Source organism: Hemiscyllium ocellatum, chromosome 3, assembly GCF_020745735.1.
Source record: "Hemiscyllium ocellatum isolate sHemOce1 chromosome 3, sHemOce1.pat.X.cur, whole genome shotgun sequence".
NCBI lineage: Eukaryota > Metazoa > Chordata > Chondrichthyes > Orectolobiformes > Hemiscylliidae > Hemiscyllium > Hemiscyllium ocellatum.
The window spans coordinates 102,176,818-102,201,535 of NC_083403.1; the positions used below are offsets into that span (position 1 = coordinate 102,176,818).

The 24,718-nt window shown below is 40.0% G+C and overlaps 1 protein-coding gene across 1 annotated transcript in view; it reads right to left on the minus strand.

Moving 5' to 3' along the window:
• Positions 1–24,718, minus strand: part of shprh (SNF2 histone linker PHD RING helicase) — a 112,575-nt gene that overhangs the window by 23,734 nt on the left and 64,123 nt on the right. Inside the window, exons 15-23 of the mRNA XM_060852229.1 lie at positions 23,925–24,046; positions 22,749–22,837; positions 22,529–22,621; positions 19,420–19,527; positions 18,433–18,575; positions 11,074–11,247; positions 8,688–8,750; positions 5,731–5,956; positions 1,695–1,838 (exon numbers count right to left, since the gene is read on the minus strand). Of these exons, the coding sequence (XP_060708212.1) occupies positions 1,695–1,838; positions 5,731–5,956; positions 8,688–8,750; positions 11,074–11,247; positions 18,433–18,575; positions 19,420–19,527; positions 22,529–22,621; positions 22,749–22,837; positions 23,925–24,046 (1,162 nt within the window). The remainder of the gene's footprint in view (positions 1–1,694; positions 1,839–5,730; positions 5,957–8,687; positions 8,751–11,073; positions 11,248–18,432; positions 18,576–19,419; positions 19,528–22,528; positions 22,622–22,748; positions 22,838–23,924; positions 24,047–24,718) is intronic.

Here is a 24,718-nt window from a genome sequence, read left to right on the forward strand (position 1 = left end):
AATTTAACAGATTACATCATTGGGTGAATCTTTTCTATGTGGCTAGTTTAAATTAGCAGAGGGATTTACCCTGTGTCATAACATTAAGCATCATTATACCTTGTAATTTTACTGCTGGAAAAAGCTAAAATGTAAATCACTGCACATGTATTGCACATACACATATGCTTTCATTTTCTGAGAGGATGATGCAATGGTTCAGAATATTGTGTTCCTGCATTTGACTATATTAGGTACACCAAGTAAAAGGAAACTGTCTTTAAATTCCTCAATAGATTCACCAGTACCCTCTCTGACACCATTCCCAGCTCTACAAACCACTATGAGCTCTCCAATTTTGGTGTTGTATGCATCTGACTTCCTTCATATATCAGTAGTTAGGCCCTCAGCTCTAGAATCCAATCCTCCCCATAAACATCTGCAGATCTCAAAAATAAATAAACCACTGGAAGATTATGGTACTTAGTTCAAAGTAAAAATCGAACTAAAGAAAAAAATAATGAAGCATTCTAACTGAGGTATTGAGGAAAATTACAAAGTTGTACAAAAAATAACGATTTTTTGGTTCCTTTCAATTATTGAGTTGAAAAATGTGGTGCTGGAAAAACACAGCAGGCCAGGCAGCATCCGAGGAGCAGGAGAAATGATATTTTGGGCGTGAGCCCTTCTTTAGGAAATTATTGACAGGTGTAATTCCTCTGATGAGAGACAAAAAACAATTTTTGAAAAGATTTCACTTGTTCCTGGGACGAGGGAAGGACAACAATCTGATGGTGCTTAAATAAAGTTCTTGAGAAAGCACCTTCCAAACCACTTCCATCTAGAAGGACAAGGGTAGAAGATATATGGGAACACCATAACCTGCAAGTTCCCCTCGAAGCTACTCACCATGTTTACTTAGAAATTTTTTTTTCATTGTTGCTGGGTTAAAATCCTGGAACTCCCTTCTTAATGGCTTTATGAGTCTACCTATACCAAGACAGCAGCTCACCAGAAGTAAAGCTAGAGATGGATAATAAATACTGGCTCAGCCAATATTCCCGAATGAATAAAAAGAAAAATCCCACAGCAGCAGAAATTACTTCACCCCACATCTGCCAACCAATGAATCACAGATTTTGTTTTGTTTGTTCATGGGACGTGACCATTACTGGCTGGGCCAGCATTTATTGCTCATCCTTAAAAACCCTGGAACGGCATAGCTTATTAAGTAATTTCAGAGGGCAGTTAAGAATCAACCACAACCAGATAAGGATGGCAGATTTTCTTCCCTAAAGGACATTAGTAAACCAGATGGATACTTACGACAATTGACAATGGCTATATGATTATTATTAATTCGTGTCTTCAGAATGTCTGGATTATTAGCCCATTATTACCACTATGCCATCACTTTCCCACACATGCTTGTAGTTGTGAAGCACTTCTGGACCTGATAAATGCACTGTACATATTATACAGAATTTACAGCATAGATTTTGCCACGGAGACCAATTAGTCCATGCCAATGTTCATGATCCCCTCTACCCTCTTCCCAGTCGGCCTCCTTGAATCAACACATTCTTTCAGGTTCATATGTTTATCTAGATTATTGTGTACTTCTACAAATTCAAGATTATTTAATTCTCTTTTCACATTCAATCTCTAGCATATTCGGAATTTGCAGATCCAAGCACAGCCGTTCAACTTCATACCTCATGTGACTCAATGATATGAAGAACAGGAAGATTTGGCTTGGGCTCATCTGGAAGACGCACTTGAAAGCGCTCAGTTGCCATGGCTAATTCATCAATGGCAGAAACCCGATTGCGTAGTGCCATCCAATATTCATGGAGCAACTAGAGACAGTAAAAAAAAAGTGCTAAGGAAGATGCTTAAGGATGGATTGTCGGTTTTCAGTTTTACACATGTGCTCTCTTTACAGAATGAAGCCATTCAGAACATTTGTTTCTTTGTCTTCTCCACATAGTCAAAAACAAAACATTTACATTAGTTTTCCTCTTATGGTATGTGCTTCTAGTATAATTTCTGATACGGCAATCTATATCCTAACAACATAGTAACTAGAGGGCATGGCTGTCACCAAAAGAATAGGTTAAGATACTTTTTCAAATGACTGTCTCAACAAATAGTGGAAACAATTTTTTTTCCCTACTTACATTATCAAAGCCTTTCATTATTTTGAATACCTCCATAAAATCTTCTAAATTTACATTTGTTATGAATGTGAGAATTTAAAAGATGCTTACATTTTGAGACTTTATTTAACTCAAGGTTATAAGGGAACAAAGATCATGTGATCTGCTTCAAATTCTGCCCGGCATCAAGCCTCAGGGGTTATATTACTATGGGGACAAGGGCTTGAGACTCTGGTATGTTCACATCTGAAACCAAATACAACAATAGCTTCGACAGAGAGAAAACAGTATATATAGATAGACTTTGATCAACAATTGTTTGGACAGAAAAGAGACACCTTGAAACAGAAGTTTCACAGACAGATAAAGGGCACAGCTTATGTGGTCAGCAGAAAGGAGACTGCAAGTTCCTGTAAGCTACCAGGTAGAACACAAGAGGGAGGACGGTCTCTGGTCAAGGAAATGCATCCTGTGCACTCTCAAGACATGTTAGATTTGCCCTGGTGAAGCCAGGAGGAGAAACAGCCAAATGGAACTTACAGCTGGAAATTCTCCTAGAGGACTGTAATCATGTAGTGTGCTGTAGTACATACATATGCAATGTGGGCTCATCAGTCACATTACACTTTTAGTAAAAATATCCTTCCTTTATAATATTAGTTGCTAACTCGGTAATATTTGGTCCATGAGGCTTTTAGTTTCCTTGTTGAAAGCTTTAAAACTTTAAATTCTATTATGTAATTCTTTTCAGCTAGTTATTCGGTGTTTAAATCACTTGTTTAAAAGTTAACGCCTGAGGGATAGTAACAACTTGTTCCAGGAAAATAATATCCAGATTCTTCAGTTTCTCCATACAATTAAATTCGCTCATCCCAGTATTACCTTAGTGAATCTCCTCTGCCCATGGCTTTCGCATCTGCCCTTGAGAAGGCTCACAAAACTAAACATTACAGCGAAATGATTTCAAATTCACTTATTGATCACTTTCTTCGTTGTTTATTGGTAACAGCTTACTGCTTATTCATTGGTTACTTACCTCTCTATTCATTTAGTTGTGTGAATGTGTGATAATAGAATAATTAAACATGCATGATTGATAATGTGAGGAGCAGGAAAATCAACATTTCTGGCAATAACCCTTCATCAGGAATGAGGCTGGGAGCCTCGGGGGGTGGACAGATAAATGAGAGGATGTCTCTCCATCCCCCCGAGGTGCTGTGCTTTTCCAACACCACACTCTCAACTCAAATCTCCAGCATCTGCAGTCCTCATTTTTGTCATGATTGATAATGTGATCTTGTAATTGCAACACTAAAGTGTGACAGTTGGGTGCTGAATACAAAGTGTTTCATAAAATTTTAAAAGTCTTGTGTTCGGCATTTGTTTGTCACACCTTAGCCATTAGTCAATCGGTAGCACACTTGCCTCGGAAACAGAAGATTATGGATTCAAGTCAAAATCAGTGTCATGACGAAACAGATTATCTGACCACTAACATACTTCAGTTTGTAGAATCATGTTGTGCGCAAACTGACTGCTGTGTTTCCCACTTTACAACTAATGATCACACTTAGAAAGCACTTTACTTCACTGGCTATAAAAGGCTTGTGAAAGAGTTAAACTAATGCAAGTTCTTCCTTTCTAAGTATATGAGAGAAAATGTTAACGATAATATTAACACTAATTCCACTTCACATCTATAAATAGAATAATTGTTTTACAAAACTATAAATAACTATGTATTGTAACAATAATAATTGCACAGAAATATGTAGAAATGACTTAAAGGCACTAGAAAGGCCTTCTTTCAAAAAGATCCTATCAAATTAAAGACTAATGAGATTATTTAGATCTAAAATAATTTGCAAATTATGTAGACATCAGGGGACAGTATTTGTAGCTGTCCTTATTTACAAAGGATAAAGTAAACCCTAGGAGTTAAATATCACACAGTGAGCTGAATATCCTTCAGCATTCCTGTTTTCTTTCATCCTTGCGAGGAGTGTGTATAATTCTGCAGTCCTATCAACAAGATGTCATTTCTGTGCAATTTTCTGTTTTTTTTGTTTTCCAGGTTCATCACATCTGGAGGTGTTTTTCCACTGAGTGAACAATCTGGGATTTGCTACATGAATAGTCTGCACTGAGGTTCGAAGAATCATAAAGCTAAACAAATTGAAACATTATACCATGGGAGGAGGTCATAGGGTACCATTCTCTCCTGTAATCAGAAAGTCCTTTCATGTTCCTTTCTTCCAGAGACAGATACTCTGCTCTCAATTTAAATATTAATTTTTTTACCTCAAAAGGAAGTTGTGATGAAGGATTCCATGGTCTTGGAGGTAAGTCTAAGAACCATCCTCTTCCCTTCTCCCTGGGTTCTTTTACATTACCAGCTACTCTTCTCTCAGTATCCTATTCCGTGTTACTGTCATCTGTGTAGAACACTGTTGTGTCCACTTCTATGTCTGGTCATGGCTACCTCACCACCTCCTTTTACCTTAGAAACAGAGAGGATAGGAGCAGAAGTCGACCATTTGACCTCTCGAGCCTGCTCTGCCATTCAATATGATCAGGGCTGATCACTGAGCCCAAATACACTAATCCCACTCTCACCCCATATCCCTTGATCCCTTTAACTACAGGAGCAATATCTACCTCCTTCTTGAAAACACAATGTTTTGGCCTCTGCTAATTTCTGTGGCAGTCAATTTGACAGTCTCACCACTCTCTGGATGAAGACATTTCTCTTCATCTCAGTCCTAAATGGTTTACCCCTTATTCTTAAACTATGACCCCTGGTTCTGGGCACCCCCACCATGGGAAACATGATTCCTGCATCTAACCTGTCTCGTCCTGGTAGAACTTTACATGAGATCCCCACCTCATTTTTCTAAACCTCTTACCCCTTTGTTCTTTGGGATTCCATTTCTCAGGCTCTGGTTCTTCCTACCTCTGATTTCTGAGAAGCTTCTCTCCTCTTGAAATGCCAAGACCACCACTCTGAATCATCTCTCCCTGATCTCAGAGAGTCTTCAGGCCATCCTGACTGCACTCCTCATTGTTACAATTCTGTGATCGTGTGAAGTCACGGAAGAAGGGGGAGGAGTGTCAGGGGATGTGCTGTAATGGGACATTTATGCAATAATTGTCACGTATGTAATCCACAAGCATCATCCTCAATATACCAGTTATTCTGATGTAGTTTGCTTTTGAGGAATGGGATCTTTAGCTAACGAGACAGCAATGAGATATTCAATCCCAGAGTTGGACAGTTTTTTTTTCCTTTACTTGTAGCTGGGTAAAGAGATCCCTATTTCACAAATACCATTTTTCTTTGGGTATTTTCAACTGTGTTTTCAGTTGCAAATGAGCTTGGTGCATTGAAGATTGTGCATAGTTTGTCATTTATAGTGTTCATAATTTCAAGATGCAGAATGTGTCTAAATGTTGTCAGGCCATTTGTTAGGGGGTACTCATACATGTTTCATTTTTATTAACAAAATCCAGAGAAAATGTAATTTTAATCAGTGGACTCAAGCAATTAACTTTTTTTTTAAAAATGGGCTGATTGAATCTATATGTCATGTACCTTGTATTCTTTTTTCCACAACTCAAGCAGTTCCATGAAGATGTTCCCTTCTTCTATTAGTAAGGTATCAATTCGGTGCGTCTTCCCAAAAGCTAAGATGGCTTTTAAAGCACGTTCAGTCTCACTTGCAGCCCACAGCCCACGACTTGTGGTTGGCAAACGTTCGTCAACCAGGCCCTCGTCATCTTCAATCATCTCTTCAAAGATTGCTTTCTGCCCCTTAACACTGAACAAAGGCAGAGTTTTAATTCTCCTCAATATAAAGTACATATTCTCTCTCTGTAGAATTCCCATTTATCCCATGAAAGTCCACCCCAGTTCCCAGAGATTCAAGCATAGATTTGCGGACCCAAGCCTTCGGAATTTTACGACTGGAAAGGGACATTGCTATAATTCAACAAATTAAAACCATAGAGCTTACCACTGTAGGATATTGATAACTTCCCCACTGCTTGTGCAGACAATGCTCCCCAAATTATTGTATTATGCCTTCAGAGTTAACTGGCATTGTGGAAACAATCCCAGCTTCCCATGTCAGCTCTCCCTATCAAACTGATTAGTCAACTGTGGTCTCGAACCGCTGGGCCTGTTCCATTCCAAGTCAACAGTGTGGTGCTGGAAAAGCACAGCAGATCAGGCAGCATCTGAGGAGCAGAAGAGTCAACATTTCGGGCAAGAGCCCTTCATCAGGATGCTGCCTGACCTGCTGTGCTTTTCCAGCACCACATTCTTGACTCTGACCTCCAGCATCTACAGTCCTCACTTTCTCCCAGTTCCATTCCAATTCATTAGGATAAAGGGTTCTTGCCCGAAACATAGACTCTCCTGCTCCTTAGATGCTGCCTGACCTGCTGTGATTTTCCAGCAACAATTTTTACCTCCAGCACCTACAGTCCTCACTTTCTCCCAGTTCCATTCCAATATGGTTTTACCAAGCCTGCCTCGGGATTGCCAGACACATCATTTGGAGACATATTAATCCTCAATGACTTCCTTATGGAGCTAATTATCAGATACAATTTAACAAATGACAAGTGTGAATTTGAGCCTTGGCTGGGGTATAATAGGTACTGGAAGCTCTTTATAAGCAGCATATTTCACCATAAAACGTGAGGTATTGCTGTCATCAACCTGATCACAGCACAGACACATGCCAAGCAACAATATATTAAGAGAAAACATAGTACATCATCCCAAAGTGTAATCAAACCAAATTGGACATCATGTTGCGTGTTAATCCAGACAAACAGCAAAAAGCTGGGTCAAAGTTGGAAATGTAAAGCATCATGTAAAAGAGAAGAAAGCAGAGAAATGGAAAGGTTTAGATAGGAAATGTTAAGAGCATGGGGCTCAAATAGCTGTAAGCAAGTCTATCAAAGGATGAAATGAAGGAATGGGGAATGGACAGTCGAGCAGATTAGGAGGAACACGGTGATCTCAAATAGTTGTAGAGTTAGACACAAGTTAACAGAGATAGGGAAGCTGAAATGAATTTGAATGCAAGGCTGAGATTTTTTAAATCTAGGCATTGTTAAACAGGATCAATGTATGCTAGTGAAAACTAAGACAATGGCTGAGTAATGTTAGAACTCCGATAGTTAGATGGTGGTGGACCCAATACTTCAGCATCCTCTCAACTTTTCTTTCTTTAGCTTTTCTTATGTGGGATTACCTTTCTATACATTTGGAAACTATTACTTACAGAGACAGATCTTACACATTCTGTAACTCCAATGCACTATCCCTCTTTCAATTTGCTTCTTTTTAAAAAAAATCTTTTAAAAAGTATTTGCATGTGTTATTATACACCTCTGTAGTCATCAAATTTTGGGTGATACTTGAATCTGTACCTTATGATCCAGAGATAGACATGCTATCATCATGCCACAAGACTTCCTTGGCAACATTGTCATGTGCCTGATGTTATTGCGTTTTGATCACTGGTCCCCTGCTTGCCACATGTCTCACTGCTGAAAATGTGTTGCTGGAAAAGCACAGCAGGTCAGGCAGCATTCAAGGAACAGGAAATTCAACGTTTTGGGCATAAGCCCTTCTTCAGGTCTGATCTCCAGCATCTGCAGACCTCACTTTCTCCTCGAACATGTCTCACTGCCTCAACTTACCACCTCTCTCACCATTTTGCTCATTGCCCCTAGGCTGCCTAACTTGTTGCTCAAGGAGTGGGGCAACGAGTGAGTCAAAAAGAACTAAAGACTTTGGCGCAGGTTGGCGAAAGAGTCAACAAGTGGCAGCTGAGGGGGTGTGAGCTGGGTAGAAAGTGAGACGATGAGAGTTGGGGAGTGGGATAGCAAATGGCAAGCATCCAAAATATTGCTCCTTGATGCAGTAGTGACTTGTGCTATCATAGGCAGTGAGATCACAACACTGTGACTGCAGGTGCAGTGAGTGCACCCCCTACAAAAACATCCAGACACTGAATTAGGGATAAGTGACAACACAGGTGGAATTAAATGGTCTTGGTGATGGGAGCTTGATAGAGGTTGTTTCCCCTTTTGGGAGAGGGAAGGACCAAAGGGTATGATATCAGAGTAAGAGGTCACTAAGCCAGAGACAAGGAGGCAAGTTTTTCCTTCAGAATATAGTCATTCTGTGGAATTCTTCACTGCAGAGTTGTTACGTATATTCAAGACATTTTTAATCAGTAAGGGAATCAAGGGTTATGGGAAAAATCAGAAAAGTTGAGTTGAGGATTACGAGATCAGACATAATCTTACTGAATAGAGAAGCAGACTACACAGGCTGAATGGCCTACTTTTTTTCACATATCATAGCTTTATGGAATGAGTATGGAATTGAAAGCTGAGCTCAACAATGTGAATGTCTTACTTTAATCTTTTTTTCTGAAACAGGAGCAGGATTTGTCATACTGCATTGGAAAAGATATCCTGAAAAAAGTTGCACAAAAAAAAATCACTCCTTCCATATTAAGGACTTACCTATGCGAGAACAACTTGGATTCATACTCTGTGAATAGTTCATCTGCTTTACAGAACTGGCAACTGCAAAGGGAAAATTAATTAGATTAGTACATAATGGGGAAAAATAGACACTCATTCTGAATGCTTGACTACTATACAGTATCAACAAACAAAATAGAAAATATAATTTCCCTCTCTGAAACATGCAAAAACAGAACGAGACAATTGATCAGCCAGTCAAGTATTTGTATGGGGTTGATTATTTGGATTGCCTGTTCAATTACCTGATATTGTAGTCCACTAATATAGCTCAGAACTGGCTAATTGATGTGCCTTTCTGATACTGAATTATTCAATTATTCCATTAATTTATTTGTTAAGTGACCTATTCATGTCCCTTCGACAACAGCCCATTTCTATACTAGATCAAATTCTTTGGTAAGAAGTCAGATGAGATAGTGTGGCGTTGGAAAAGCACAGGTCAGGCAGCATCCGAACAGCAGGAGAGTCAATGTTTTGGGCATCAGTCCTTTATTCCTGACTATGTCCAAAACGTCAACTCTCTAGCTCCTTGGCTGTGCTTTTCCAATGCCATACTTTTCAAATCTAACTCTCCATCATCTGCAATCCTTACTTTCTCCTCGTCAGGTGAAATAGTCCATGTAATTGGGAAATTATGCTAAAAAGTAGAAACAACAATATTTTACATTTATAAAGCACCTTTAATGCAGAAACATCCCTAAGGAAGAGAAAAAACAAAAGCAACAAAAGATTGAAGGAATGAATGCTGTTGTTGCTGTTCTGGCCATACACTTACCATTTCTAACAGCATAATACAAATTGTCTTAATGTGTTTTAAATCAAGTGGTCTTTCAAATCTATGCAAGCTACCTTAATTATATGGATTAATATAAACTGTTGACAATTACGTTTTTTTCCCCAAATAGCTGATTTTCACTAAAATTTGAATATTGCAAACCAACACTGGTAATTCTGAAACAAAAAAACAGAAAATACTAGAAATATTTAACACGACTGGCAGTATCCAAACTGTGAGAAAGTTTACTGATGTTCAGGGACCTGAATCTTTAAAACTGCTTTTCACTCAACAGCTGCTGCAGGCCTGCTGAGTATTTCCAGCATTTTCTGGAGAAACTCAGTAGGGCTGGCAGTAGAGAGGAAGAGAGAGTTAACATTGAGTCACTGGTTCTGAAGAGTGATATTTCTTAACTCTGTTTTTCTCTGTAGAGATGCTATTAGAGCTGATGAGATTCTCCGGCATTCTCTGCATTTATTTCAGATTTTCAATATCCGCAATATTTTGCTTTAACTCCTGATTTTCTGCTTCTGATTTCCAGGATTCTCAGCATTTCGCTTTCATACTGCCAATTTCAAACCCCATTTAACAAACATTCTGACAGTCATGGTTTATGTCAGTTATGGGGTTCAGTGGGTAATGTGACATTATCCTTTGGCAAAAATTTAATCCACACAATATTGTGATACTGGAAATTTCAAAACTTTAGTAAGTGTTCAGAGATTGAAAGAATCAGCCATAACTTTTTCTGGAATAAGCTGTTTCCTAAGAAGAAAGCAGGCTCTTGTAAAAGAAACTAAAAGCAACATGCTAATTAACCATCCATGGGAAGAAAAACACGCAGTACCGGAAACAAGCTGTTTCCTGGGAGAAAAGAGATAACATACTTGATAACCTGCTGCCTTGTGACAAATGGGCAATTAAGATTGTAAGCAAAAGGAATGTTCTGAGGTAAAGGGGTTAATTGCAGGAAAGTTGTGTTTTGAATGGACTGTTAAAGCTGAAACAAAGAAGGCACATGGAAGTTACTCCTGATAAGAATGCAAGTTACTGGTTTGATGACTCCAGAAGTATAATCGCTGTTGTGGATGAACAGATGTAAAGGATCATTAATAATGATACATCAGAAACTTCACAAAACAGAAAATTCTATAAGAATTCAACTTCAAGACTATTCCGTAGCATAACTTTGAAGAACAACACAACATTAAGTTCAAACCTTGGACAGACACAGTGGCTGGATTCTATATAGCTAAACTCCACCATTTATTGTAATACCGGAGTTGAGTTGTGAGGCTTAACTTGCTTACTTGTGTGGTCTTATTTTAGTTGCTGTGTGAAATAAAGTTTAAGTGATGATTTCAATATTTGATTGTGAAATTTCTTACTAAATAGCTGAATTAGAGGGAGCTTGTGGCAATTAAGTTGCTTTTATACTTTATTTATCTTCCTTTGGAATGTTTTCTGCATTAAAGGGTGCTTTATAATTATAAAATGCTGTTGCTGGTGTTACATGGACTATCTCATCTAACTTGTAACCAAAGATTAGAAAAAGGTTGTTGTTGAATAGGTCACAAAGATACGCACTTGTTTAGGGGAAATCGGACAGGACGAAGATGACACACTGTGGCGAGTCGAATTTCTTCTTGTGATGGAGAGCTCTCCAGATTCTTGACAGAGTCCTGCACTGTCTTCTGTGATTTCTTCAATTCTTCCGTTTGCACAGTCAGCAAAAACTGCAGGCCTCTGCAGTCCTGGAACCTGAGTGTAAAACAATAACTTGTGAACAACACAAATTAGGGACATGTGTCATCATGTTTTTGAGACGATGAATGGTTCATTGTGTCAGAACTTAATTCAAGCAAAACAAGTGTAGCAAAGTTTTAGAGCAATTAGTTGAAATTTAATAAGGGAAGTTTAACTGTGGCTGTTAAGAAAATTGTTTAATAGTCAGTGAAGTTTCAGCTTATCAAGTAAAAAATTTTAGTACATCAGCTACAGAGTCAATAGTGAAATTTCAGTGAAGTAGCTCATGAAGTTGCGTGGCTAATTTTATGAATTCATGAAGTTACAAAGCTTTGGAGATAGTAGCAGAGCTCCAGTGCATCATAGAGATGTATGGATGGAAACAGACCCTTCGGTCCAACTCACCCATGCCAACCAGATATTCCAATACAATCTAGTTCCACCTGCCAGCACCTGGCCCATATCCCTCCAAACCCTTCCTTTTCATATACCTATCCAGAAGCCTTTTAAATGTTGCAATTGTACTAGCCTCCACCACTTCTTCTAGCAGCTCTTTCCATACATGTACCACCCTCTGCATGAAAAAGTCGCCCCTTAGGTCTCTTTTACATCTTTGCCCTCTGACCCTAAACCTATGCCCTCTAGTTCTGGACTCCCCCACCCCAGGGAAGAGACTTTGCCCGTTTATCCTATCCATGTCCCTCATGATTTTATAAACATCTATAAGGTCACCACTCAGTCTCCGATGCTCCAGGGAAAACAGCTCTAGCCTTTTTAACTTCTCCCAATAGCTCAAGTTCTCCAACCCTGGCAACATCCTTGTAAATCTTTTCTGAACTTTTTCAAGTTTCACACCATCTTCCCGATAGGAAGGAGACCAGAATTACACACAGTATTCCAACAGTGGCCTAACCAATGTCCTGTACAGCCGCAACATGACCTCCCAACTCCTGTACTCAATACTCCGACCAACAAAGGAAAGCATACCAAATGCTTTCTTCACAATCCTATCTACCTGCCACTCCACTTTCAAGGAGCTATGAACCTGCACTCCAAGGTCTCTTTGTTCAGCAACACTCCCAAAAATCTAACAATAAGTCCTGGTTATATTTACTTTCCCAAAATGCAGCACCTTGCATTTATCTAAATTAAACTCCATCTGCCACTTCTCAGCCCACTGGCCCATCTGAGATAACCTTCTTCGCTGTCCACTATACCTCCAACTTTGGTGTCATCTGCAAACTTACTAACTATACCTCTTATGCTCACATCCAAATCCTTTACGTAAATGACAAAACGTAGAGGGCCCAGCACCGATCCTTGTGGCACTCCACTGGTCACAGGCCTCCAGTCTGAAAAACAACCCTCCACCACCACCCTCTGTCTTCTACCTTTGAGCCAGTTCTGTATCCAAATGGCTAGTTCTCCCTGTATTCCATGAGATCTAACCTCGCTAACCAGTCTCCCATGGGGAACCTTGTTGAATGCCTTAGGCAAGGTTCAATTGATTGGTGAGTAAAGTTCCAATGAAACAATGAAATTTCAATGTCGCTGTTTTAAGTCTTTTAGCAGAGACTGGGACAGATCAGTCCCTACTCTTAACAATTCACTGACAAAAATAATGCCCTAATCCCTTTCATTCTGAGTGAAAATTTTAACATTTATGATCTCTATTCACTGACTTCCCAATCAAAAGAAATGGGGACCCAGGTGAGGCTTCAGGAGCAGCCAGTGTCACTGAATATATACCTCTGATGACAACTCTGGCACTAGAGTGGAGGAAGAGGAGAAAACCCTCATGAGTTTAAAACCCTCATCCTCCTTGCCTACCTCAACAGCCTTCAGTTGGTTTGCAGGCAGATGAGAATAGGGATGGTTATTGGAAAGCAGCAGTCATCTCTTCTAATCATTATCGTGCAAGCAGTGAGAGTGTCCCATTATGGGTGTGCAGCTCCTCGCAAACCTTTTGGAGTTCACTACTCATCTACGAATGGCCTGTTGCAGCTACTTAGATTACTTAGTGTGGAAACAGGCCCTTCGGCCCAACAAGTCCACACCGACCCGCCACCCACCCATACCCTAACCTAACACTATGGGCAATTTAGCATGGCCAATTCACCTAACCCGCACATCTTTGGACTGTGGGAGGAAACCGGAGCACCCGGAGGAAACCCACGCAGACACGGGGAGAACGTGCAAACTCCACACAGACAGTTGCCCAAGGCGGGAATTGAACCCAGGTCTCTGGCGCTGTGAGGCAGCAGTGCTAACCACTGTGCCACTTAGTGAGCACAATCCTTGAAATCATCTCCCTTCCCTCGCATCTATTCTGTCTGATGACGTATGTGCTGCTCCATGAGACTGAATATCAATTAACGTTGCATTTTATATAACCACATCACTGAGCCAAGATCAGTCTCTTCACTGTGTGGACTTTAAATAGGTGAGCGCACCTCAGGACGTTTGCCAGATATCTGCACATTCTGCAGCGAATGCTCCAAATATTGTGCTCCCAATGTTATTCATGAGCCTCATCATCACTGCCCTTTCTTCTGTGGAGGGGAACTGTACACAGACTGCATACTAAGATCTTGCAATCAAATGCAATGCTCTTCACCGTGTGCCACCCAATCTATAATATAGTGTACTATATCCCTCCTGTTGGAGGAGTGTGGACTGGTCAGATATACAGATATACCTCCTACAGATGTCTGAGGGGCAAGCCAACCTAGGGCAAGGGTGAGTACTGCTAAAGCCTGGTTAAAATATAAAGGAGATAAAGTAAGTCCATGACATTATGACAGCAGACATAGATCTATGCTATTGTCTTCCAGGGCAACTGCTCTATTGCTCTAATTATTGCCTCCAACCATTTTCATAACTATCCTTCACACTCCCACATCCAATTTCCTTTTCTGCTTACTGCATTAACAGGAATATCTTCCACCATTGACAAGCATGTTAGAAAGTGTCTTTCACATTGTCTGTGGCATCTGTTCTGAGTGTTTCCCCATCTCTAATAATGAGCTTGGCTGGTATCTTCACACTGTCCACAGCCAAGTGTTCAACAGAGTAAATTGCCTTTATCTCCCTGACCTATCTTTATCCACACTTCTCATGTGGTGAGCCTTCCCCTTGCAAGTACAATATACTGCTTGATTTGAGCCAATCTATTTTGCATTCAGGAACAAAATTCGTCAATGTAGTGATGGAAAATAATGGGCATTCACCTGTAAATGAACAACTTCTTGGAACTACATGAATACTTTGGCACATACCTCTTGCTATAGCATGGCTCAGTGTGTTGCCAAGTCCACACAGTGAGACAAGAATTTAACTGCAATGCATCACAAGGCCATCTATGAGCTTCTGCCATACAGTATGGAAACAGATCCTTCAATCCAACCATGATTTGGAGATGCCGGTGTTGGACTGGGGTGTACAAACTTAAAAATCACTCAACACCAGGTTATAGTCCAACAGGTTTAATTGGAAGCACACAAGCTTTCGGAGCGACGCCCTTCATCAGGTGATTGTGGAGGGCTCGATTGTAACACAGAATTTATAGCAAAAATTTGCAGTGTGATGTAACTGAAATTATACATTAAAAAATTGGTTCTGTTAAGCCTTTCATCTGTTAGAATATAGTGATAGTTTCACTTCTTTCGTGTGTAAATCACAAAACAACGCACAACAATCAACAGACAGGAGGGTTCCCTCCCAGTTGGGGAACACTTCAGTGGTCCAGGACATTCAGCCTCGGACCTTCGGGTGACCATCCTTCAAGGTGGACTTCGGGACAGGCAGCAGAGGAAAGTGGCCAAGCAGAGGCTGATAGCTAAGTTCGGTACCCATAGGGAAGGACTCAACCAGGACCTTGGGTTCATGTCACATTACAGGTGATCACCATTGCACCACACACACACACACACACACACACACACACACACACTTAAGACACTTTGCACCCACTACACACACTCACAACCCCCACCCCAGATAGACAGAAAGACAGACAGACACACACAGACAGACAGACAAAGACCCACATGCACACATATATTTTGTGTGGTGAACTTGTATTACAGAGTTACGTTGCACTTTGCTCAAAAACTGCATATATACATGTAGCACTCTGAGCTCAAAAACTGCAGGAATTTATGTTAAACATTGTTATCTCACTTATTAGATTAGAATCAATCTAAACATCAGGTCATAGACAGAGAACACAGGGGGCTAACACCTTCAACATATTATCTAGCTATCACCATTGTTAGCAGCTAACCCGAGAATGCAACTTTAAAAAGAAGGGTTTTGTGATTTACACATGAAAGAAGTGAAACTATCACTGTATTCTAACAGATGAAAGGCTTAACAGACAATCAATTTTTCAATGTATAATTTCAGTTACATCACACTGCAAATTTTTGCTATAAATTCTGTTACGATCGAGCCCTCCACAATCACCTGATGAAGGACGTTGCTCCGAAGACTAGTGTGCTTCCAATTAAGCCTGTTGGACTATAACCTGGTGTTGTGTGATTTTTAACTTCAATCCAACCAGATCACACGAACCATGTTCCAAACTAAACTAGTCCTACTTGCCTGCGCTTGACCTATATTCCTCCAAACCTTCCTATTCATGAACTCATCCAAATATCTTTAAAATGTTGTAATTGAACCTGGATCCATGACTCTCTCTGGCAGCTCATTCCACACATGAACCACTTGGTGTGTAAAAAAAACCTCACTCTACTAACAGTCAGCAGGTCTTGGGATTGCTTGTGGTAATGGATTCAGGAATGCTGGTATTCACCAATTATACTCATACTGTGTACGACTACCAAGCTTGCTAGATTTACTTTGGGAGCATTCCTCCTTCCTCTTCAGTATATGATATCCCTTCTTTACCAGAATATTTCATCCAAATCTATAAGTCCTAGACTCGGAAGAGGGCTTCTGTTCCCGACTGTGACATTCTGACACGACAATGAATCTATACAGCCAACCCACTTTGTAAGGTAGCCTGGCATATGTTCCTGTTACAGTAATGTGGCATGCTGTTCTCCTGAGTGACATGTCTCTGCTGGCCAGCTCTCTCTGAGTATCATATGTCTGTGATGAGTGTTTTGCTGAGAGGGCTTTGGGCATGATATAATTGAATGCCCACACTCTGACAGATGGATGCAGAAAGGAAAAGTAGAAAGGTAAATTTTCTGCATACAGCATAAAAAAAACTACCCTGATATGTATGGTAATCTCACTTAATAGAGAGTGTGGGGACCTATTGTAATGCCAAAATGCTGCCTTCTCCATGGTAATTTCAAACACTGAATCACTGTCAATTTTTGAGGGAACATGGCAAGTTGGACCCTTAGGAATCTCTGCTGTATTTCCAGTTCAGACCAGATGAATGAATCTGAACTAAGATTTTGTGCATAGAGTCATGCAGCACAGAAACAGACCCTTCTGCCCAACCAGCCCATGCCGAACGTAATCTCAACTAAACTAGTTTCACCTGCCTGATCCTGGCCCACATCCCTCCAAATCTTTCCTATTCATGCATGTATCCAAATTTTTTTTAAAATGTTGTTTGTAATTGTGCCCGCATTCACTACTTCCTCAGGAATTTACTAACCATGTCTTCCAAATACTCATTCAACCAAATGGGCTCAGTGGTTAGCACTGCTGCCTCACAGCACCATCATCCCAGGTTCAATTCCAGCCTCGGCCGACTATCTGTGTGGATTAGATTAGACCACTTACAGTGCGGAAACAGGCCCTTCGGCCCAACAAGTCCACACCGATCCGCCGAAGCGAAACCCACCCGTACCCCTACATTTACCCCTTACCTAACACTATGGGCCATTTAGCATAGCCAATTCACCTGACCCGCACATCTTTGGACTGTGGGAGGAAACTGGAGCACCCGGAGGAAACCCACGCAGACGCGGAGAGAACGTGCAAACTCCACACAGTCAGTCGCCTGAGTCGGGAATTGAACCCGGCGCTGTGAGGCAGCAGTGCTAACCACTGTGCCACCGTGCCGCCCACAAAGTTTTCACATTCTCCCAGTGTTTGTGCGGGTTTCCTCCGGGTGCTCCAGTTTCCTCCCAAGATGTGCAGGTCAGGTGAATTGGCCATGCTAAATTGCCCATAGTGCTAGATGCATCAGAGGGAAATGGGTCTGGGTGAGTTACTCTTTGGAGGGTCGGTGTGGACTGGTTGGGCCGAAGGGCCTGTTTCCACACTGTAGGGAATCTAATCTAATCTTGCCCATGGAAGCCCAACTTTATTCCATGGGTCAAGAAACTACACTTCAGAAAAAATGTTAATTTTAAATTTTAAAATTGAGAGGCTTTGTTAGAACATGGAACATTGAACAATACAGCAAAGAACAGACCATTCGGCCCTCAATGTTGTGCCAACCTGTGAACTATTCTCAGCTTGTCAGCTTGTTATGAAAGATCAACGTTCTTTTTCCGACTGAAGGCTTATCTTTTCCAAGATAAGTAACCAGGTGACTAACAATTATTGTTGTTACTTACTAGAACAAAGTCTACTCATACAAACGTAACAATAATGTACCAGATTCCTGCTCCACATCAACAACTCTTTAAGGGGGTCGGGGTTGTCGCTCACCCTTCATCTTGCCTTCCTTACCAGTAGGGCCAAGTCCACACTGACCTAGTTTTATGGTCAGTGGCCTATGAATTGTTGTGCAACTTTCCTCCGAAAGCGCAGACTGCACCACTAAGCGATCTTCTCACCAAGGGGAGTCCAGCGATTCAGACAGTCACCTAAACTGAACTACCAAACTCAAGTGAAAACCAGGCAAGGCCACAGAAAACTCCTTGGTAGTGGTGCAAAGGTGAGGAAGAAAATTAAAAATTTTCCAAAATGTACAGGTCCAATTAAGGTCTTTAAGGAACAAATATTAAGTAAACAAGAGATAAATCTTGGAACTTATTTCTAATCCTGTCCTTCCTTGTCTTAGCTTGCAGCAAACAATGAAATGAATCGATTCCAGTGGCCTTCAGTCATTGTCCCAAAAAATCTCACTGACAAATGGCATCATAGTGAAAAATGCTGCGTTTTCTTGCAAAACACTAACAGCTTGATGCAGTGATGCATTTAGACTCCAGAAATCGGCAACACAAAGATAGGAGCGCAACAATCATATATTGCAAATGTACTTACTTTTCAGCCATGGAGAGTTTGTTAGGTTGCTGTTTGTAGTTACATGAGATTTCATTTCGTACCCTTGTCACGAGCTCATCAGCCAGAGCAGCTTGCTGTACACACTCAATGATACCAAGCCACCAGGGAGCCCCAGAGCGAATCTGTTGACAGGACACAAAAAAAGTTTCATTGAGCAGGGCAGAAAGGCATTCTAGTATGTCAAGGTAACGATTAGCTATTCCATCCTAATTACTCACTTTCAAAACCAGAAATGAATAGTAAATCACAAAAGAAAGTGGCAAACCTTAAGGCAAGTCGCAAACTGTAGGGAGTTAATCCAGGACCCAATTCATTTTTGGGAAGTAACATTACATTAAGGATTATAGATTCTGAGCAGTAGCAGCACTGAGCAATTCAATGACTAGAGTCACAGTCACACAGCTCCGAAGAGGCCCTTCAAACCTTTAGCTCACCAAAGTTGATGGTGGATTTTAACCTTAATTTCTTCAGCAGTACCACCAAGTGCAATCCCTCTTTTTCAAGGCAAGAGATGAGAGTACTGCAGGAGTCACCCAATTCAGCATGAGAAACTTAGCAGAAATATTTTGAATTGCAGGATCTTCAGAAACCATGGAACACTAAATTTTAGTATCCACTGTTACAGTGCCATAAAATAACATCTTCAGTTTTCCGCAGTTTTCTACCCAATCTTAACCTCTTTTTAATGGTCTCATGACTATTGGAATATTTGCAATTTAAAAACTACTTCTTCCAGATTATTGCGGCTTCCTTTTATCACACTACATCAGGTTTTTGATGCAGTACTCCCATCTTGATTTTGTTTTGCAGAAGAATGCCTTACTGAGCCACACACTTATACACAAATCTTGTCCTGCCACACTACAACATTTTAGTGATGCACTTGGTGCTGCTGTACATAACCTTTCCAGTCACCCTGCCCTACAGTAGTTTTTCCCCTCGGTTCTGCTGTACAGCATAGTTTACCTTGCGCTGTAGTTCACGGATGTTTTGCTGAACTGGTGGCAAAGCTTGACATGCGGCAGAAACTTCCAAATCTGATTTATTCATGTAATGCTGTCTAAGCTGTTCAGCCTATGTATGATAATTTGAAAAAAAAATTAAATGTTTTAACTTGTAACACATTTTAGGAAACCATGCTAACCAGTAGTGCTGCCCATAAGCAGCAGCAGCTAGTCACATTTTCCATACCACAACTGAACAGGTAAGTTATCAGAGATAGGAGAAAGTTAGGACTGCAGAGGCTGGAGAATCAGAGTCAAAAGAGTGGCATTGAAAAAGCACAACAGGTCATGCAATATCTGAGGAGCAGGATAGTCAATGCTTCAGTCTTAAGGCCTTCATCAGGAATGGTTGACTGTCAGGTTCCCTGTTCAAGCCATATCAATCCCCAAGGGTCAGCAGAGTTAATTAGACTGCCCTTATCATCAAGACAACACTTAACTGAGCGCTGTGTTAAGAAGCCCTAGAAAAACAGGTATTAAACGTGAAAATAGGGGAGTGAGAGCTTTTCACTGGTTTGGGCAGTACCTAGCATGAAGTTGATGTTTGGTCTCAAACAACCAAAACACACTCAACTCGAAAACATTTCTGCAGGAATTCCTCAGGGTAGCATCCTGGGTCCAATCAACTTTGGCTGCTTTTTTAGAAATGGGGATGTTTGCTGATTGTGCAATATTTAACTCCATTCACAACTCCTCAGGTACTGAAGTTGTCAGTATTTTTACAATCCCAGACCAGACTATCAAATTTATGTTATAATCTGGTCAAGGCACAGTAACCTTTTTGATTACAAAGTAGTTAAAGTGAGAGAACATACTAAGAAATAAAAACACAAGATGTGAGCAACATGGTGGCACAGTGGTTAGCGCTGCTGCCTCACAGCGCTAGAGACCTGGTTCAATTCCTGCCTCAGGCGACTCTGTGTGGAGTCAGCTCATTTTCCTCCCACAGTCCAAAAATGTGCAGGTTAAGTGAATTGGCCATGCTAAATTGCCCGAAGTGTTAGGTGAAGGGGTAAATGTGGGGGAATTGGTCTCGGTGGGTTGCGCTTCAGCAGGTCGGTGTGGACTTGTTGGGCCGAAGGGCCTGTTTCCACACTGTAAATAAGTAATCTAATCTATTTCCATGCTTTCAAATGAACATTAAACTTTACTATACAACGTAATAACAGTAATACAATCTATAGTACATGGGAAACCTATATTTAATACCCAAACTTAATAACAAACGAACAAAAACAGAAAATGTTGGAAATTTGCAGCAGGTCAGGCAGCATCTGTAAAGAAAAATCAGAGTTAATGTTTTGGTACAGTGACCCTTCAGAACAGGCCAACATTAATATGTGGGACTTAGTGGTAATAAACTGTGATTGAACACCTCACTGAACACATCAAATATCAAATGTAATCAAGATATATCACATGGAATTCTCAGCAACTCCCTCAGATAACAGTGGGTTATCAAATCTCATTAAATTTCACAAGGAATTATCGTTCTTCACTTTTGCTCATCCAGCCTTGGAGCGACTCTCAAGAATCTCACTGTCATAGGCTGCCTCAATGACTGCTCTCATTCTGTTCAATCACTCTCCTTCCCTGGATTTACTCCCTGGGATGCCAAAACCAACTTCAGAGTTCATTCACAATTGTGAATCAACCAGAAATATAAACCATGTTTTTCCCTCTAATATTGATTCTGCCTGACCTGCTGAGTATTCCCAATATTTTCTGTTTGTGTTTATCTTGGCCATTTAAGGTGACAAGACTAATTGCCACATACAACACAGAGGTCAGTGAAGAGTTTGTGATTAACAATTGCTTATAGATTCATATCTCTTGGTAAAAAGGAACCTGCACTGAAACTGGTTTCTCTGTCCTCTTTCAAAAACATTTTCCTTGTGATATTTTACAATTTTATGATTTGCATTGCTTTGATTTTGGAAAGATTTTATTTGGATCATAAAAAAAATCTAAAGCCAGGGATTCCTGTCCCCAATTAATTAGTCTTGAAATGCATTCAATGGAGAAAAGAAGGTCTGGCCTAAGGTGAACAGGGATTTAGTTGTAATATTTGTGACATGACTGCACCATTTTATTGTGTATTCTCTACAAGAGCAATTAAACCACCCATTTGATCCACACTGTATAAATTTGCTTAAAGAATCCAGCGAGAAAATTACAGGAATTGAAAAATAGTTACTCAGACCCTTCAGCCTGTTTCATTATTATTAGATCAGTAACTACAAAAGTACTCCAAATATGGACATACCACAATCTAGCGTAGCATTATGCTCTCAAGTTTGTATGACTATGTATAACGTGAAGACGTTTTTTATATTTGTTCATAAGATATAGGCAGCATTTTTTATCCATCTATAATTGCCTAGAGGGCAGTTAAGAGTCAACCACATTGCTGTGGCCATAGGTCACATGTGGACAAGACCAGGCAAGGAGACCATGTTTCATTCCTTAAAGGATGTGGGTGTATACAAACTAACATAGTGGTTAAATGGTCAACATTCAGCTAGCCCAACATTCAGCGAGTTTAATTACAGAATTTAATTCTAGATTTTTACTCAATTCAATTTTCATTAACAGCCATTATTCCCTCCATTTGCTTTCCACAACCTTCACTTGGCTTATACGAATTTAACAACAGATCAGTGGTATTATTCTGGTCAGCTTCTGGACTCATGGTACAGATGTGTTAGTTTCCTGACTTCATGTGCACAATGCTTCATCACTGCATATGCCCACTCAACCTCAGCCACACATAGGCCCATTCACTAAAATTAGTTTGAAACCAGTCCACTTGATTATACCAACAGCAAATTTCATAGAGTTAAGATTTAAGCCTTCCCCTAAAGATTTTATGTTTGTTATCTGTGTCATATTTGAGACTCAAATCCATTAGCACATAATCAAGGCTGATACAACAGCATCAACACTCTAAGGCATACAGTGCTAAATGAAGAGGGGCAATTTCAGAGTCAACTCTGAAATGACAAATAAGAAAGGAGAATGACTCTGTATTGTTAACAAGCACTGAAGCATTAATGAGGGTCGATACATACTTCTTCCCGAAGCTTGTGATCACGAAGGGTTGGAGGGATCCCTGGGTGATTTGCCTCGAGGAGCTCAATAAGATTGTGAGTAGCGTGGAGGCGCTGGAAAGAACAACATTTTAGTTGATTGGTAAGTGAAGAATGAGGCTCTTGGAAATTCCCGATAACACAGATCATTATGGAATTTATATACAAATTTGCAAGTTAAGATCCAGATTAGCTCAGTCACCTGTAAAGAGTCTGTTTGAAGTTTGCCTTTATGCTCTTCGGATGAACGCAGAACTTCTCTGTAATATTCAACTGCTGTTACAAATTCGCCTGTAATATAAAATCATTGAATTGCTTCCATTCCCACTTCACAGATAGAAGTACCAACTCTTGGCTGACACTAATGAGGGAATATAGTACTGTTGGAGGTGGCATTTTTCAAATAAGGTATTAAATCAATATTTATCCCTCAATCAATATCATGATTTGGTCATCAAATTGGTGTTTATGGAAATTTGTTGTGTACAAACAGACTACTGCATTTCCTTGATAACAACAGGGACTGCATTTCAGAAATACATTATGGCTGCAATGTCCGAGACATCCTGAGGTCATGAAAGGGGCTATAAAAATGCAAGTTCTTTCCCTGGAATCACTTGTTTAATCTGATAAAAAATCTTTTTACTGGTATAATTAAAAGTGGTCATAACAGATCTTTGAGTAAGACATATGTGTGGCAAGGAAATCTATTGTCTCAAACATCACATTGTTAAAAACAAATAGTGATATGTGATTATTATTCATTATTAGTTTGACTCAAACAGCATGATGATGGTCAGAAAAGCTACTGAAAATCAATACGCAGTCACAACAATACAATCAGTCAAATTGTTTTAATAGGCACATTAGAACCACTTCCAGTGGCCAACTCAATTTCTCTTTAAACCCTAATATATAATTCAAAATTAAGAAAAATGGTGAATGCATTCCAAATTTGGTGCATGATTTCAGCTCTAGTCAATTGATTTCAGATTCAGTATATCATTGAATATATAATAAATGCACACATACTCAAACTCAACTAATAATAGCTAATTTCAGATGGTGCAAAGTTAATACATTTTTGGGTTCAGGCAGAAGACTCAAATTCAGATATTGGCTTGGGTACTTCGTCCCTGTCCATAGCAGCTTGTGATTTTCCATCTATTAGAATGAATGGGCAGAATGTTGGCCACAGAGCGAAACATTCAGCTCTAATGAAGAAAGTGATCATTCAACACAATCAGTGCAGTTTATCTCCTATAAAGTCTTAAACAAAATTTATCCATCCTAGTCCCATAGATATTTCATTAAAAATAGTAGCTTCATAATTATTCATTATATTTAGATGCAAAACTCTCTTGTAACTGGTGTTTACCTCTGATAATATGAATGCCAGCCAATCCATTAAGAGCACACACTAGCTGCCGATGAGCCTCTTCACATTCTGTACAACATTTTTTCTGAAGAGACTTTAGGAGTTCCTCCATTGTCATGGTACTGCAAACATAAAAATATTTTTTTAAAAAGTAGGTGTGTAAGAAAATAATCTAAACAAAAATTGCCAAACACTTTGCATTTGCAAGGTCAAAAACATGCACACACCCTTGAATGTCTGCTTTAGTTCAGCTGCTAGTACTCTTGACACTGAATCATTCGGGATCTCGTGACATTTCAAAGACTTGTGAATAAAGGTTTGGCTATCAATCCATCGCAATTAAACCAGGTGGTGAAGGATCAAACTGAAACGGTCACTGATGAATGTTGTATAAGTGTCTAATCCTTAGTTTCCTCCAGAATTGTAGCATTATAGATGCTAGTCTTCAGCCAATTTGATTCATTCTACATGAGATCAAAGAACAGGTAAAGGGGCTGAATGGTGTGACAACATTCCAACAAAAGTACTGATGATTTGTGCTCCAGAGCTAGCCACACCCCTTGTGCGTTCCAGTCCAGCTACAGTACTGGCATATATCCAGCAATGTGGAAAATTGCCCTGGTATGAACGGTCCACAAAAAGCAGGACAAACTAGTCTTGAAGAAGGATCACAGGACTTGAAATGTAACCATGTTTTCTCTCCACAGATTGTACTGGACCTGCTGAGTTTCTCCAGCAATTTTTATTTTTGCGTGCTTTATGAAGCAGCAGTCCACTTACAATCATCAGTAAAA